The sequence below is a fragment of the Mytilus californianus genome, unplaced genomic scaffold, assembly GCF_021869535.1.
Source record: "Mytilus californianus isolate M0D057914Y unplaced genomic scaffold, xbMytCali1.0.p SCAF_18, whole genome shotgun sequence".
Classification (NCBI taxonomy): Eukaryota; Metazoa; Mollusca; class Bivalvia; order Mytilida; family Mytilidae; genus Mytilus; species Mytilus californianus.
Genome location: NW_026262666.1, coordinates 3,300,214 through 3,315,593, shown reverse-complemented (window position 1 = coordinate 3,315,593; position 15,380 = coordinate 3,300,214). Strand labels below are relative to the sequence as shown.

General features: G+C 31.3%; 1 protein-coding gene across 1 annotated transcript; it reads right to left on the bottom strand.

Annotated features, from left to right (window-relative positions):
- Positions 1-13,731: 13,731 nt before the first annotated feature.
- On the bottom strand, positions 13,732-15,156 carry LOC127726773 (cytochrome P450 2U1-like). Its single transcript, XM_052234228.1, has 2 exons — positions 15,093-15,156; positions 13,732-13,967 (listed from the first exon to the last, which is right to left on the bottom strand). The coding sequence occupies exons 1-2, from the start codon at positions 15,154-15,156 to the stop codon at positions 13,732-13,734; spliced, it is 300 nt and encodes a 99-aa protein (XP_052090188.1).
- Positions 15,157-15,380: the final 224 nt, after the last annotated feature.

Below are 15,380 nucleotides of genomic sequence, written 5' to 3'. Positions count from 1 at the left end.
AGGTGATTCTTTTTTGCATTTCTTATCTATGTTGTGTTTGTGTACTATTGTTTGTCTAGATCTGTTGGTCTTTTTCGTCCGTTTTGCAGAAATTGAGAATAGGAATAGGATTAGTTCTTTGTATATAACACACAGAGAAATAATGATGTACACTTCCAAGTAATAAATAAAATAGTCAAGCCTTAAAAGGTAGTTTCAAATGGTAATTGTATACAATTTTCTATTTACAACTAAACTCCAGCAATGATTTTAATTGACTTGTGCACGAATCTACACACAATAACATATTTTCAATAAAGGTAATTTAATTTTTTTATTACCTCATTCTATCAACAGTCAATTATTTCAAATCAAAAGCAAAAATAAATTCAGCAACAAATATTTGGTGACCAGTCAGTGGTCTCGGGTTCACGTGTTGCTTTTCTTTTTTTTAAAGAAAGCAACTTGTTTAAATCTGATAGGAAGTTTTTCGTGATGTTTTTTCTGATACATATATACGTGTCTATGGAAGATGAAAGCCTTCATCTACGTTACTATTCATCTGGCGAAGATGAAAACAGCAGCAAAAGTCAGAAAGGGGAAACAACAACCAGTGATAATATGGCAGGAGCATGTGGCGGGCCAGAGGATATACCCGATGAGTCCTTGAGTGTTTTGTAATGCAGTAGAGTAACAGTCAGTCGTTCTAGTACACCGTCAATTCGAAGTTATTCTAATACCCCAACCAATTTGGCAAGTACACCATGTTCCAGCAGGACAATCATTCCGACTTTCCTTAGAACACCTTTATCTGGAGAAGTTCGTTCTAGCAGGTCACCTACTCCTGTCACAGAGGGTATATCAAGAAAAGAACAGACTACAGCATCAGCAAACAAGGTAAAACTTAAAAAATCGATGAAAATTTCAACAATGAAGTGTTTCTTAAGTGTAATATGTTATGATTTAATTTTGTCTATCTGTCTGCTTACAACGGATACGTTTTTGTCAAAGGTACTTGGGGACAGGACACTTTTTTTTAGCCCGCCCCCTTTTTTTCCTAAAATTTGTTATTTTTTGTTTTCTATTAATTTCAATTATTTTTGCATTTTTTTTTGTATTACATGAACATAAATATACTAGAAATAACTTGAATTTGCTATTATCTATCAATTCCAAGTTTTCTTTAGAACTGATATAAAATTGCAAATACAAGTTATTTCTAGTATATTTATGTTCATATGAAATAGAAAAACGCGAGAAAAAAAATGAAATTATAAGAAACCCAAAAAAAATAACAAATTACAGAAAAAAGGGGAGGGCTAAAACAAAAGTGTCCTGTTCCAAGTACCAAGGGTTTTTGTTAGAACAGTGACCATCATAACACACATTGAAAAAAAAATATTTAAAAACAAGATGTTTTTGTGTGTAAAAAACTTTTTCCTTTAAAGGTTCAAACATTTTTTCACATTTCCGGGACAAATATTATTTCGTGTATCTTTTGTTTTAAAAACTAGCCATTTATAACGTCGTTTTCTTTTACGGTGATGCCGCATTTATCATTAAAGCCCTTTATTATTAAAGCTGTATATATCAATACAATGACTGTCACATAATTGCTTTAGTAAATGTTTATTAAAGTTAAAATAACCGAATCAAAATAAAACTTTCGTAATCGTATACATTTGTATATCAAGTCGAGAATTGTTGCAAATGTAACTAATATTAGTTTTATGGCAGTTACCTCAGCTAATAGCTAGATGATGTGTCTGCACGTCTGCTTAAATAGAATTGTTTGCATAAAACGGCCAAAAGAAAACCAAAGGCGAATGTTTTGAAACTGAGAAAATGAAATTGCACACAGCAAGACATCATTAACCAAATTGGATATATTGTTTGTACCCAAAAGATACATAGCTTTAATACTCATTTCTTTTTTGGTTAACGATGTTCCTGTATATTTTTTTCTTAAGTTTTCATATCTTCATAGGTTTCAATCACTGCCTGATTTCGAAACCAACGGTGTGCAAAAATACAGGATAAAATGGTCATTAATTCGTTTTGCAACTAAATTCAAATTAACAATACTGATATTTGAAATCTGGACAAATCAATTATATATAGTGAATGAAAGTATATATTTATCTACTTCATTGATATAAGATGTAATGATGCATTCCTGGTAATTGAATCTGTTCAGAAAATAATTCCCCACGAAGATAAAAAGAAACGAAATCTCTTTTACAACTTGTCCTGTACGCTTAGAAATAGTTTAATCTATCAGATTAAATAAAAATGAAAGCGCCTCTGAGTCGGACAATTGACATATAGATATACTTTGTCTTATATTATGGTGAAATACTGCTTCTATCAATTAATGAAAAGGATTACATCTGGAGAATAAGGAACGAAACTGGCAGTATTTTAAAGTATGTACATTTTGTATATGAAATTAAATGATTTAAAAGTTTTCTTGGAAATTGAACAAATCTCATGGTTTGTTATTCAAACCAATGTAATTTAATATGTAATGTATGTCCACATTCATCATTAAACGATACGGTTTTAGGAAAAATGCTCGATTACTTGTGATTTACGACATTGAAACAGATTTAATTTTGATCATATATCTACTTTGAATCATTAATTATGAAATTCTACTTATTCGAGTACAAATCTTAATTTTGTACACAGCTTTTGTGTCAATTTAAGTGAAAAGTTTGCAGGATATATATGTATATTTGGTAATCATAGTTCTATTCAGATTCAAACAACATTTTAGCACAAATTGATAATTTTACATTTGTTACACTCTTATTTAAGGAAGCTTTGATTTACAGTAAGATTATTTTTCGAATTACTTTTTTTTAGATATAATTCTGCAGAGAAGTCTGGATTCATCATATAATTTGTAAAAGGCCCAATATCCTGATCAAGTGTAGGGTGTTGTTAGAGGTTTGTAGCCCCCCCCCCCCCCAAAAAAAAAAAAAAAAAACCCCAACCCCCAACCCCAAAAACAAAATAGTCGAAATTGCAGTTCTGCAATACAATTGCTTAGCCTAGAAGGCATGTTTAACTGTCATATTAAGAATGACATCTAAAAAGTTAAAAGTAGTCAAATTCAGTTGATACTTTTTTTTATTTTGGAAAGGAGTGTTACGTTACTGTATAAATCCTAGCTTATGTTAACATTACATTGATACTGTCGACTTTTTTTTACAAGAGGGTATTTTTGTTGTGCTGTTTTAGGGAGCAACCATTTAACTTTAAGGGAGGGGAGGGGGTATGGTTTTTTGTCTGAGTCAGAATTTTTTTTCGCCCAAAGCGCGAACATTTTTTTTTTCAAAATTTAACACTATAAGGTATGGGGGAAATCTGGATTCAGAATATTTATTTAGGAAATAACCATACCCCCCCCCCCCTCTTTGAAATCACATGGTCGATCCCTTGTTGCTACACACCTGTATCTTACCTCTTTTTATTTCGAAACATGGCGTTCCAAATTACCATTGAATTCACTTCATATGATTTCGGACCAAGTGTTGAAATGAGTAATCCCATTACCAGGGGCATGTTTTTCGAAAGTTACTTATGACTAAGACATGTCTTATGATGGTCTTAGGACATGTCATAGTCGTAAGATATGTTTTCGTAAGTGTCCCAAGTTACGATATATCATGATTTTTGTCGTAAACTTAAGACACTAGCTCGCGACATGACTTATGATGGTCTTATGATTGTCAACTAGAATTCTAATTACTTTTCATGTATAATTTCATGTACAATGTACATTACAATAAAAATAATAGTTGTGTTGCTCAGTCGGCAAAATATTTAGATTTATTCTTCTCCATTTTGCGTTAAAACTTTTTGAATCTCCTGCGACATAAGATTTGGACTCCTTTTCTTACTCATGATTTTGAAAAATAAATATACATATTATTTATTTCCTTATATATTACTTTATTTACGCATTTGCACGGGCATATAAGCAGACACTTTCAGTAATATTTTGAAACGCCATATAATTTCCATATTATAAATAAGTTTTATGTTAATGGATCACATACTAGCAAATGCATACTATCATATAACTTTAATAGATCTATTTTGATTTCGATCATATCACATCAAAACATTCTACCATGGACTAACCAAGTGACACTGTTTAGTCTCAAATGGAGACAAGCAATTGTATGTTAAAAAAATATTTCTTTTAAACTGCCTTATGTAGATTTTTTTTTGTAGAAGGGATAAAGACAAATTTTGAATCGTTCAAAGCAAAGAAACGAAGAGACGAAACTGGTAAACAAGAAGAACATAACAAGAAAATGGCTGTGTACAGCAAGATGAGAAGAGAAAGAACTGATTTTTTATGATGGCGAACAATTCAGATATTACAGTCAACATAAGAAGCGGATTTAGACGGGAGTTTTATTTAATATTATATACTTATATCACTTTAAACAGGGAACCCCCTTTTAACTTCATTTTTTTTTATTTTCACTAAATTCCTTTTGTGACGCTACAATAAAAAAAGGAAAAAGGTGACCATATCTAACGACGTCACATACATATATATACCTCATTTTGCAGATCAGTGAAAAAGTTTGTCTACGTAACGTCTAAAAATCAAAATAGAAACAGAATCCAACACCGAATCTCGTGCAATATAATATTTCTCCACTCTCGACAATTGAATTTTCAATACTCAAAAAGCTCGGCAGGCCTTCACTTGATGTAGCGGTAGAATTTCTCTCTCCCTCTCTCGCCGGCCGGGCTTTTCAAGAGAGAGAGAAAGAGAGAAATTAAATGCTAGGAATTGAGTGTTCTGTTGGATTATATTATATTCATAAATAATATACAGCATGCTTTCTGTCACAGTAATCACTAGTATTGTTTTTACAGACTGCTTTTTGCTGAGGTTATAATAATAATAATAATGATAATAATATCTTTATTGAAAGAGAGTCATTACGGCATATATGGAATCTATTTGTATGTATTCAAAATGAAATTCAAGGAATTTTGATTTGAGCTCTATTCTCTTTTTTTTAGAAATTAAACAACAGAAAAAAGGCCCTAAAAGTAAAAGTCCAGTATACCATGCAGAGGAACAAAAAGAAAAGGGCTCGAAAAGCCTTGTGGTGCAGAACATGTCTTATGAACAAACAGATTCATAAGACGAAGGATCGTTTATCGTCAGTCCTCTGCCTTGGAGGTCTGATGATGTTGATAAATTAGTAAAAAAACTAGGCCAAAAGCATGATGGTCAACTAACCAAGAAAAGCAGACGGCAGCACCATAAACGAAAGGTTGGGGCAGTTTCAACAAGGATAAAACCAGAAGTCGTGCCAGAACATGAATGGGTGTTTAAATAGTTTAAAATTAATGTCAATGATTAAACTTTATTCATTTTAAGTATGCAACTTTTACCGACCAAAGTAAATGCTACATGTAATTGTTAATAATTTTTACACAATTATTTGTCCAAAACTAAAAAAACAAAAAATCTGATATATCGTTCTATTCTTATATTAACATATTTCAGTCATCACGAAATCAAATAGATGTGAACAGAAAGAGAAAAAATACATCTTCATGTCGGACGTCAACATACCGTCTTCAACAAAAACAAACGGTTCGAAGGAGAACGTTTTTGATAAAAAATAGTAAAGAAAAGTGCTTCTTGAAACAACAGTATTGTCGTAATGGGCAAAACTATTTAAAAATAACACGAACAATGTACATTTCATTGGCAAAACAAAATATAATAACTTTTTTTATTTGTAACCTAGCATCACGGAAAATATATGTTAAACAAATATTTTTTTATAGAATCTTCATTTTTAGATGGAAAATCTTGTTTTTTTTTAAATATGGAAGTGATACCGAGAAAATAAGCAGTGTATTATTTGCACATAGTAGTAAAAAAAAAAAGAAGACAAAATGGTAATTCTTCGAAATAGTAAGAAACTTGGTATATATTAAATTTCAATGTTTTAAATATTTCTTTTGTGCGTAATTATACAATATAAACAAGAAAAAGCTAGATAGCAGTAAATTTTATCTGGTACCCTGATGTAAGCAATCATACAATGCATGTATACAACAGTTGGTTTTACATTTAAAATCCTTGTTGTAGTGGTGAAGCTCTTCATTGTGTATTTTTTATATTATATTGATGTCCACGCGAGCATAATCAAATATATATTTTGAAATTAATTGCACTGATAAAACATATAGACATGTAACTGGGATCTTATATGTGAATCTTTTTTTTTTCTTCGATGGATTAAAAACAGTAAGCAATGAAAGGGAAACAACTCTTGTTAAAATAAGAATATTTTTCGTATCTTTAAAAATTGAAGAAATTTGTTGGTTTTTTTTTTTTAGCTTAAAGGTTTACACGTTTATAATTATTAATATTCTTATAAAAAATAAGTATTAAGGTCTTGATTTTTTTATTTTAATAAGAAAGGGGTTGTATTTAATTGGGTGCTTGTTAAACCCTCCAAATTACGTTGGATTTTATTATTCAGCTCGAATCTTTGTTTTCAAAGGGAAATAACTCTTTCTATTAAAATAGTTGTTAGTTGTAATTAGGTAAGACAATCAAAACAACCACAACAAAGAGAATTCTGCAAATATGTTTCTGCTTATTATATTTAAATACTCAGTCCTTTTACATCATGGAATTGATATGTTTTTGTTCCTTAAAAACAGCTTTAGCAAAAACAAACAAAAATGCACAAAATTAGAGTTTTATAATTTTGTTATGTATGTAGATGTTTTTTTTTTAAATTATTATAGAATGGAATGTTAGTACTTTAATTTGTCATGTATTTGTAAATTGAAAATAATGAATAAATTTAGCTAAGATTCTAGATAATTGTTTTTTTTTTATTCAGGATTTCGCCATAGTCTAGATCTCCATTAAGGGCAGCTTTTTTTATGAATTTCCAGTTGCTCCTCTCACTGTAATATCTTATATTTTGAGACAATCATGAGTGTTTAATTCGAATTATGGGTTGTGGCAACTTAGAGTGTACAATTATGGCTTTGTTTGTTATACTGAAGTATGTTTGTATAAACAAATATATTTTGCATTATAATAGGATTCGATTGTAAGAACTGTTACTGGTCATATGTGGATGAAAGCTGCAAATATATACTGTTTTCTGTCGTGAATATGCAGGTCAATTGGCATATATTTGGTGCACCAAACACGGAGATTACAAAGATTTTCGATAGTAAATGGAGTCAAAATGAGTTTAAATTTTAAGTAAATCAAGTTATTTCACACATTAAATCTTTAAACTTGAAGTTGAATTTGATTTCAATTTGCATTAAATGAAAGTTTATCGTTGTATTAAATTTGTAACTCGATGTTGAATCAGATTTAAAACCACAGTAAACAGCTTACTGTTTGGAATATTATTGACTTTAATTTGTAGTAAATCATGTTTTACAGATTTTCTCTACATTAAATTTGATGTTGTTAAATTCGAAAATTACTGGACAGTAAATCAGGTGTCAATTCATGAACTTACTGCGCCCAGTAAACAATTTGTAAACTACTATTAAACATTGCGTTTACTTGAACTATAAACTACCAGAAAAAAAAATCAACTCGGAAATTACGACTGATTTTCAAGTAGTTTATTGATACCTTAAATTAATACTTTCATGCAGTGAATACAAAATTACTCTTTTCAATCAAAATCCAAGTGTTATATATTAAATGATAGTGTATCGTACTAACCCACAATGCATTGATGTTCATTGTGTTGATTGGTCATTGCCGGGTCATGTGTATTGGAATATTACTATGCAAAGATATTTTGATGGCAGAATTCTAGTGATCTCGACCTAGTAAAACTCTTCCGGTAGTCTAAACTAAAAAAAAAAAACAACAAGAAGTCTCAAATAAGACAATAACTTAAACAAGGATTCCTTAATACTCTCCAATCACATAATCTCTTTTCCTTGCCACTACAAAGGAATTCTGTGGTCGAGTGGTCTCAGGATTTTGTTTATGAGCAAGATTTATTATCTTCAAAGGAAGAAATTTCGTATTGATGGATCCTCCATCTAGACTCTATTTAGTAGAATAATTTGAACCATTGTTGCATTGTTTATCTTTTAAATCTAAGAAAAGAACATATATAATTAGAATAATATTTCATATCAGACAAAACTAATCCCCTAACAGGAGGGATTATGCCTGATATTCATATGATGAAGACATAATCTTTCAATCAGTTAAATTGAGGTCTGGAGCTGGCATGTCAGTAACTGCTAGTAGTCTGTTGTTATTTATGTATTATTGTCATTTTGTTTATTTTCTTTTGTTTCCTATTCTGACATCGGACTCGGACTTCTCTTATACTGAGTTTATTGTGCGTACTGTTGTGCGTTTGTTTTTTCTACATTAGCTAGAGGTATAGGGGGAGGGTTGAGATCTAAAAAAACATGTTTAACCCCGCCGCATTTTGCGCCTGTCCCAAGTCAGAAGCCTCTGGCCTTTGTTAGTCTTGTATCATTTTTAATTTTAGTTTCCTGTGTATAATTTGGAGTTAAGTATGACGTCCATTATCACTGAACTAGTATACTTATTTGTTTAGGGGCCAGCTGAAGGACGCCTCCGGGTGCTTGAGTTTCTCGCTGCATTGAAGACCCATTGGTGGCCTTCGGCTGTTGTCTGCTCTATGGTCGGGTTGTTGTCTCTTTGACACATTCCCCATTTCCATTCTCAATTTTAATCATGTTATTAAAGTAACAATTCTGCAGAAATATTGTATTAGTTCTAAATCATACTTGTTAATATGTACTAGAGTAATCACATTTGAACTTTTGTTGAATTTCTATTCATATTCCTTAATTGAATATATGTTACTGTTTGTTTATGACATCAGGTGCTGTCTGGTAAACTTTTGTTGTACATTTTTGCATAAAATATAATCAAAAGAAAAATTGGTTCACCTACAGTACCACTAGCCTGTGGTTGACGCGGAGGTTGTGAGTTCTAAACCACCACGTGGGAGGGTCGTTCGACTCCAAATCTTTATTGACTAGGATTGTCAGTTTTTTCTGACAAAGGTCGGTGGTTTTCTCCGGCTTCCTCTATCAATAAAGACCAACCACCAAGATATAGCCAATAATGCTGAAATTGGCGTTAAACACCAGCAATTAATCAATTAATCTTAAAACTGCATGCTCTCGTTTATTTGTTTAATTTATTTCTATTATCTTTCTTATTTTTGTTATGGAAATCTTTCAAAATGATATATACGTTGAGATATGAAAATAAATGACATATTTCATTATTGCCATTGGCAAATATTACACTTTGAAATATATCTGAAAGAAAATCGAATGACGACCTGATCAGTTGTCTTTATATATAGTTTCTATTTGATTGAATTTGAATTAATAGTATTAATCGTACTTATTATTTTGAATGAGATCTACAATTATGTTTTTCCTAATGTCAGCATCGAACGTTAGGCAAGCCACAATCAATCAATCATAATGTCAATGTGTGACTCCTTGGTCTCAAAATTCTACGCAAAACATCTTCAATTAAACACGATTTTTCGGAACTAATATTCTTCATAAAAATGTATATGTGATCATAAAATTTCTGCACATCAAAATTGACGCTCCTTTTTTGCATTTAAAAAGATATTTAAAGGAATAAAGCCATTCATTAAGTCATTACTAAAGTAACAGCATTTGTAAGAGTGGAAAAAATAATTCGTCGTCAACTGACGAGTTGCAGATTTGCTGTTTCAAAAGAAAAAAAAATGATTTTATCTTTAAAAGTCTTTTTAATGTTTATTTTTTTTCTATGAATGGTCATATAACTTGTATTAGTATTTCATGCCGAGAAAAGACAGCCTAAAATGCTACTTTTCAAATTCAATACCAAATTAAAAGTATAGTACATTAATTAGTTACATTTTTTTAATGCTTTTTTCTCGAAATGGCTGAGACAACTGGGTGTTTCAAATACCAATTGAAATTTAGCATTCCCAGAAGCGCACATACTTAAAAAAAATGAAAGCCAAGGAAGTATTAATACTGAAATACCTTAGCTATTCAATCAAAAGTGACTGCAATAAAAGAGACAAATTCACCGGAGGTCAATTTTATGCAGTTTTTATCAAAAAGTTCCTTCAGACAGTTGTCAAAAACAAGAAGATCAAAGAAGTCAGTTAATTTAATTTCACATTCAGATATATTGATGGTATTCTTTTTCATTAACAATTCAAATTTTTCTGATTGGGTTCCATTATTATATCCTCCAGAACTAGAAATTAAAGAAACAACAGACACGGTTTCGTCTGCCTTATTTTTATTTCTAATTACGATTTTAATTTTGAAATTATCAATTTCCCCCAACTTAGTAATGATATACCAACTTCACCTGCACATGGAATATACATTATTCACTCATTCGGTATTCAAGAGATTACAGCTGCTACGCAGACTTTGTAAAACATCACCGGTGTCGGAAAAGAAAGTTGATGAACCAGGGTTATGTCAAAGAATGTCTCGTCCTTTTTCTAAAAAAAGTTCCTCGGAAGATACCAAGACCTTGTTGGTAATTATTCCATATCAACTTCACAAATATAGATACACATATTCGGTTAACCTATGGCTGGACCTGCTTTTGTACGGTTCTGTTGTTTAAGGATCCCATGAATTCGAATGCGATCAATGTACACGTTTTGATTATTTGAATAAATGTTTCTCAACCCAACACTGTAGTAAGATAAATGAATATTGTCATTATCGGTACTTAAATGGATTTTGGTTTTGATAAATATATATATATTGCTGGTTGTGCTGTATTTATTTTGCATGCACAAGTATAAAATTTGCGGTTTTTATCCAACGCAATCATAGGTTTGAACACTGTTTTCAATTTAGACTTGTTTATATTTTTTCGTTTGGGCTTGTATTATATTTGCCTTCGCTTTTATATGATCCGTTCATCCTATTTTGACTCTTGAAAATTCAAGAGTCTATCCTTAATTGATGTAAATTATATGGCCTTCCAAATACCGTTTCGATTCCTAACATCACTGAAGAGACATTAATTGTCGAAATCCGGATATGGTGTACCAATTTTTGCACCTCATGTTTGTGGTATACCATCTTTTCCGCAAGATTATTGTTCTCTGTTTGGTATTAAACTAATAATAAGATCCGTTTTGTTACATCTGGTGATCCGTTTATTTGGCAATCGCCGTGAAAGTCAGCAGTGTTTAAGAAAATCCGTTGTTCGACCTGCTAGTCAAATGCGTTTTGTTAAAATATACCTTTTCACTTTTTGGTCTTTTGGAAAATGTTGTTTGTGTTGTATTTAGACCCCTCTAACCACGAAAATTGTTTTTGTATGCACACGTATAAAAATTGCGGTTTTTAGCCAACGCAATCATAGGTTTGAACGTTGTTTTCAATTTAGACTTGTATATATATGTAGGACTCTAAAGTGCGATGGTACTCTAAAGTGCGATGGTCACGCTAAAGTACGATGGTCTACGCTAAAGTGCGATGGTGTCAGACGCTAAAGTGCGATGGTTGTTTTTTTTTTAAGTGCGATCAGATATCACGCTAAAGTGCGATGGTATGACACGCTAAAGTCCGATGGTGTAACGGGAATGTGGTTCAGGCAATGGTTTTCGTTTGTTGCTGAGTTCGTATTACATTTTCGTTTATTGTTTTATTTATATATCAAGCCATAGTCTTTCTCTTTTGAGTTGTTTTACACTGGTCATTTTATAACCCTATATAGCTTGTTATGCGGCATGGGCCAAGGCTTTACGTTGACGGCCGTATGATTATTAGTTGCATGTATACATGAACGACATTTGGGGATGGATTGATAGTTTATACTACATCTTCTTATTTTTATTTAAAGTACGATAGTTGTCCAAAAAGTGTAATGGTTAAACTGCAGTATAGTTAGTATATCCGGAATTTAGTAGAAGTAGTTTTTTAATAAAAATAATAGGTTGTGTAAGACAATGCTTCGCGTTAAAGGTCATACCTAAAGTTGCATACATCAATGACATTAGGTCGTGGATAGAGAGTTGTCGTATTGGCAATCATATTTTATGATGATACTACACATCTGTTCGTCAGGTTGCTGTCTAGTTGAAGTATATTCATTATTTAACAGAAATAACAAACCATATTGTAATTTTTTTATAGAATTATTCAATTAACAAGTAACTGTTTTGATTAAAGCTCTTTTTACAATTTTAAAAATTAAGTTAACCTCTTCCAACAACGACCAAAATAGTTCCAGATTGTGATCATTTGTTTCTCTCTTCTTTCTTTTCTTGTGTAATAATAATCCTTAATCTTGACAAACAATCTCGCCATAATGCTGTCGAACGTTGCTAACGTCGATACTTTTTGCGGAAAAACGCACTTTAGCGTGTTCAAATGAATAGCACATATCATCGCACTTTAGGGTATCAAACCATCGCACTTTAGCGTGGGCCATCGCACTTTAGCGTGACCATCGCGTTTTAGCGTCCCCATCGCACTTTAGAGTCCTACATATATATATATATATATATTGTTACACTTATGTTGATATTCTGCATTTATGAGTGGACTGGCAACAAAAAAAGGAAATAAGTGGAGACGAAATCCCTGACTTAAATAATCTAGCAGTAATGCATTGATTAGTTTCATTGAAATCTTAACCGTCATTACAGACACGGATAGAGCGGAGAAGTGTGGATGTACAAACACTGTATATGGTATTAGTATCAGGAATTATGATATTTTGCATCATTGCAAATAATTCGAAGATGTAAACAAAATGAAGATGTTTTAAATAATATCAATTGGATATTTCTTAAATTATTTTTTTTGCAATGAAGGGATTTCTTTACTCATTACCTAATGCCTTGCCAATTTCAGGAGTTCTCAAAATTCAAAAATAAAAACCCAGACTTATAATTTCGTACGTTTAACGCGCATGTTTTTTACATAAGTTACTGAGCAGTAAAAATTTGAAAATTTTAAGAAATAAAGATAAGTCATTCTATGACTGTGGGGAAAAAAACCCTTAGTCCTACATTTTCAATTCGTTTGATGTGCTTGAGCTTTTAATTTTACCATTTGTTGAAGGACTTTCCGTTTTGAATTTTTTTTTAAGTTCGGTATTTTTGTTATTTTTAGTACATTGAATAATGCAACGTTTTAAATTTCTTTGAATATTTTTTTATTGGCTTAATCCAGCTTTTTCATTGTGATCACTTATCCGGAATTTTGCTAATTTCCTTCATTTTACTTTTGAGTTTTAGATTGGAAAAGTTTTGAACTTTTTAAAATTTGTGACCAATATTAAACTTTTTTACAGCTGACAAATGAAAATTCCACAAAAACGAATAACTATTGGACGCGAGTTAATAAATCTGAACAGAAAAAAATCTAAACTTTTATCCAATAGTTATTCATTTTTGTGGAATTTTCATTTGTCAGCTGAAGAAATGAGATAGATTGCCAAATAATTCCAATTACAGAAATTTTGTATTTTTTTTTTTTCATTTTAACAAAATGATTATATTTTCATTGTTTATTTCACTTAGAGCTTCATCATTAGAACTTAATTCATCGTCATGTATTTTTTTCTGTCTTCAGCAATGATTTTGAACGGAGCAGGTTGCGTATTACTACTAATTCTAATTCGGGGTTGGTTCCTTCAGGTAAGGTAATCTTGAACCTTTACATAATCGTTGCAAAAATCAAATGAAGTTCTGGTTTAGCAACAACTTCTCCTAGACATACACGTCTCCCTGCAGAGAATGGTAACCAGCTTTCTGATTTCATACCAAGCTTTCCATTTTCCTCGGGGAAGCGTGTAGGATCAAATTTCTCCACGTCTTTCCAATAGTTAGGATCACGATGAAGTGCCCAGTGATTAATCATAACCACTATATCCTTTGGAACATCATAACCTCCTGAAAAAAAATAAAGCTATAGTAATGTTTGCAGTAATTTTGAGATAGAGATGAAATTTCACTTTGAATAAATTTTTATGCAATAATCTCATTCTTTGTTCGTCGATATCAACTGAAAATTTCAACCATCACAACATTCTATCAAAATAAAAACTCGACCAACAAACTTGTATAATAACGCTGATACTTACTCAGCTATAGGTATGGATTTGTAACTTACTATCCTCTGCCTATGATTCTATTATAAATTAGAACTTGACTTTTTTTATCAAAATAATTCTCAGTAAATTGATTGAAAGTGTTTTTTATTCGACTGTTGAATATACAATTTGTGTTAAACTGTTGCCGAATCGAAACGAAATAGATAACGTAGTAATGATGTCACAAGTTTGTGAAATATGACAGCTGCTTTTGCAACAGAAAATAATTTGTTCAAATATAGCAAATTAATCGTCTTCTGGTATTCTTTTAACGAAGAGACTGAAATGTTTATGACTGTTTTAATAATAAGAAATAGATTCTGTAAATAATAACATTATAATTTGGTTTCCTCCCCCTTCAAGCATGAACGTTACAAAATCCGTTCGTTGATCAAGGAAAGTTCTGTAATTTTTAAAGGATTATATATTTGTTTCACTTTTGGGGGAAAATTGCTCTCATATAACCCCAACTTTCACAATCAAATATTGAAACTGTTCTTAGTTTTATATCAAAAGAAATTGGTTTCTTATGAGAGTGTACCCCCTGCTTGTGGTAATTGGAGGTTTGAATAATGCGCATGTCTAACAACAGACAGAGTTACATGTATTTCAATTTTGTTTAATCAACTCATGGATGAACTGTATGTGAACCCAGAATTATTCAGTATCTAAATTTAATTTTGTTAGTATTGTAATGATACGACAAAGATTATTGGGCTAAATGAAGTCACAAATATAAGAACATAGTTTATCATAAATCAGCAAAGATGTCTGATTTCATATTGTCCAAAATAAAATAAATGCAGCATACCACAAGATGCAATAACTAATCTAATTCGGCTGCAACTCATAATCAAAATATATTAAGTCTTTAAATTAGATAGATAAGAGACAACTTAAAAGTCTGATTGATTTCAATACTCACCAACTCTTGTATCACACATTGTACTATGAGGAAGACCTACGGGAACAACTGTACCAAGTCTCATGGCTTTATGCAAGGTGGCTTCTGTATAACTGAGATTTTCTCTGTCTTTGGCCGTCGGTAGTCTATCTTTTCCTAACCAAAGATTGACATGGAAACACAAATTAAAATTTGTCAGAAAAATGTAGACTACATGTGATATATAAAAAAATATGGAGACGAGGTATAATTGCCAATGAGACAACTGTCCACCAAAGTTCAAATAAAGTGGATGCCAGCAATTATAGA

Coding starts and splice junctions, on each gene's coding strand:
- LOC127726773 (XM_052234228.1), bottom strand. CDS start 15,156: ATGAGACTTGGTACAGTTGTTCCCGTAGGTCTTCCTCATAGTACAATG. Junction 13,968..15,092: donor AATGTGTGATACAAGAGTTG/GTGAGTATTGAA, acceptor ATTTTTTTTCAG/GAGGTTATGATGTTCCAAAG.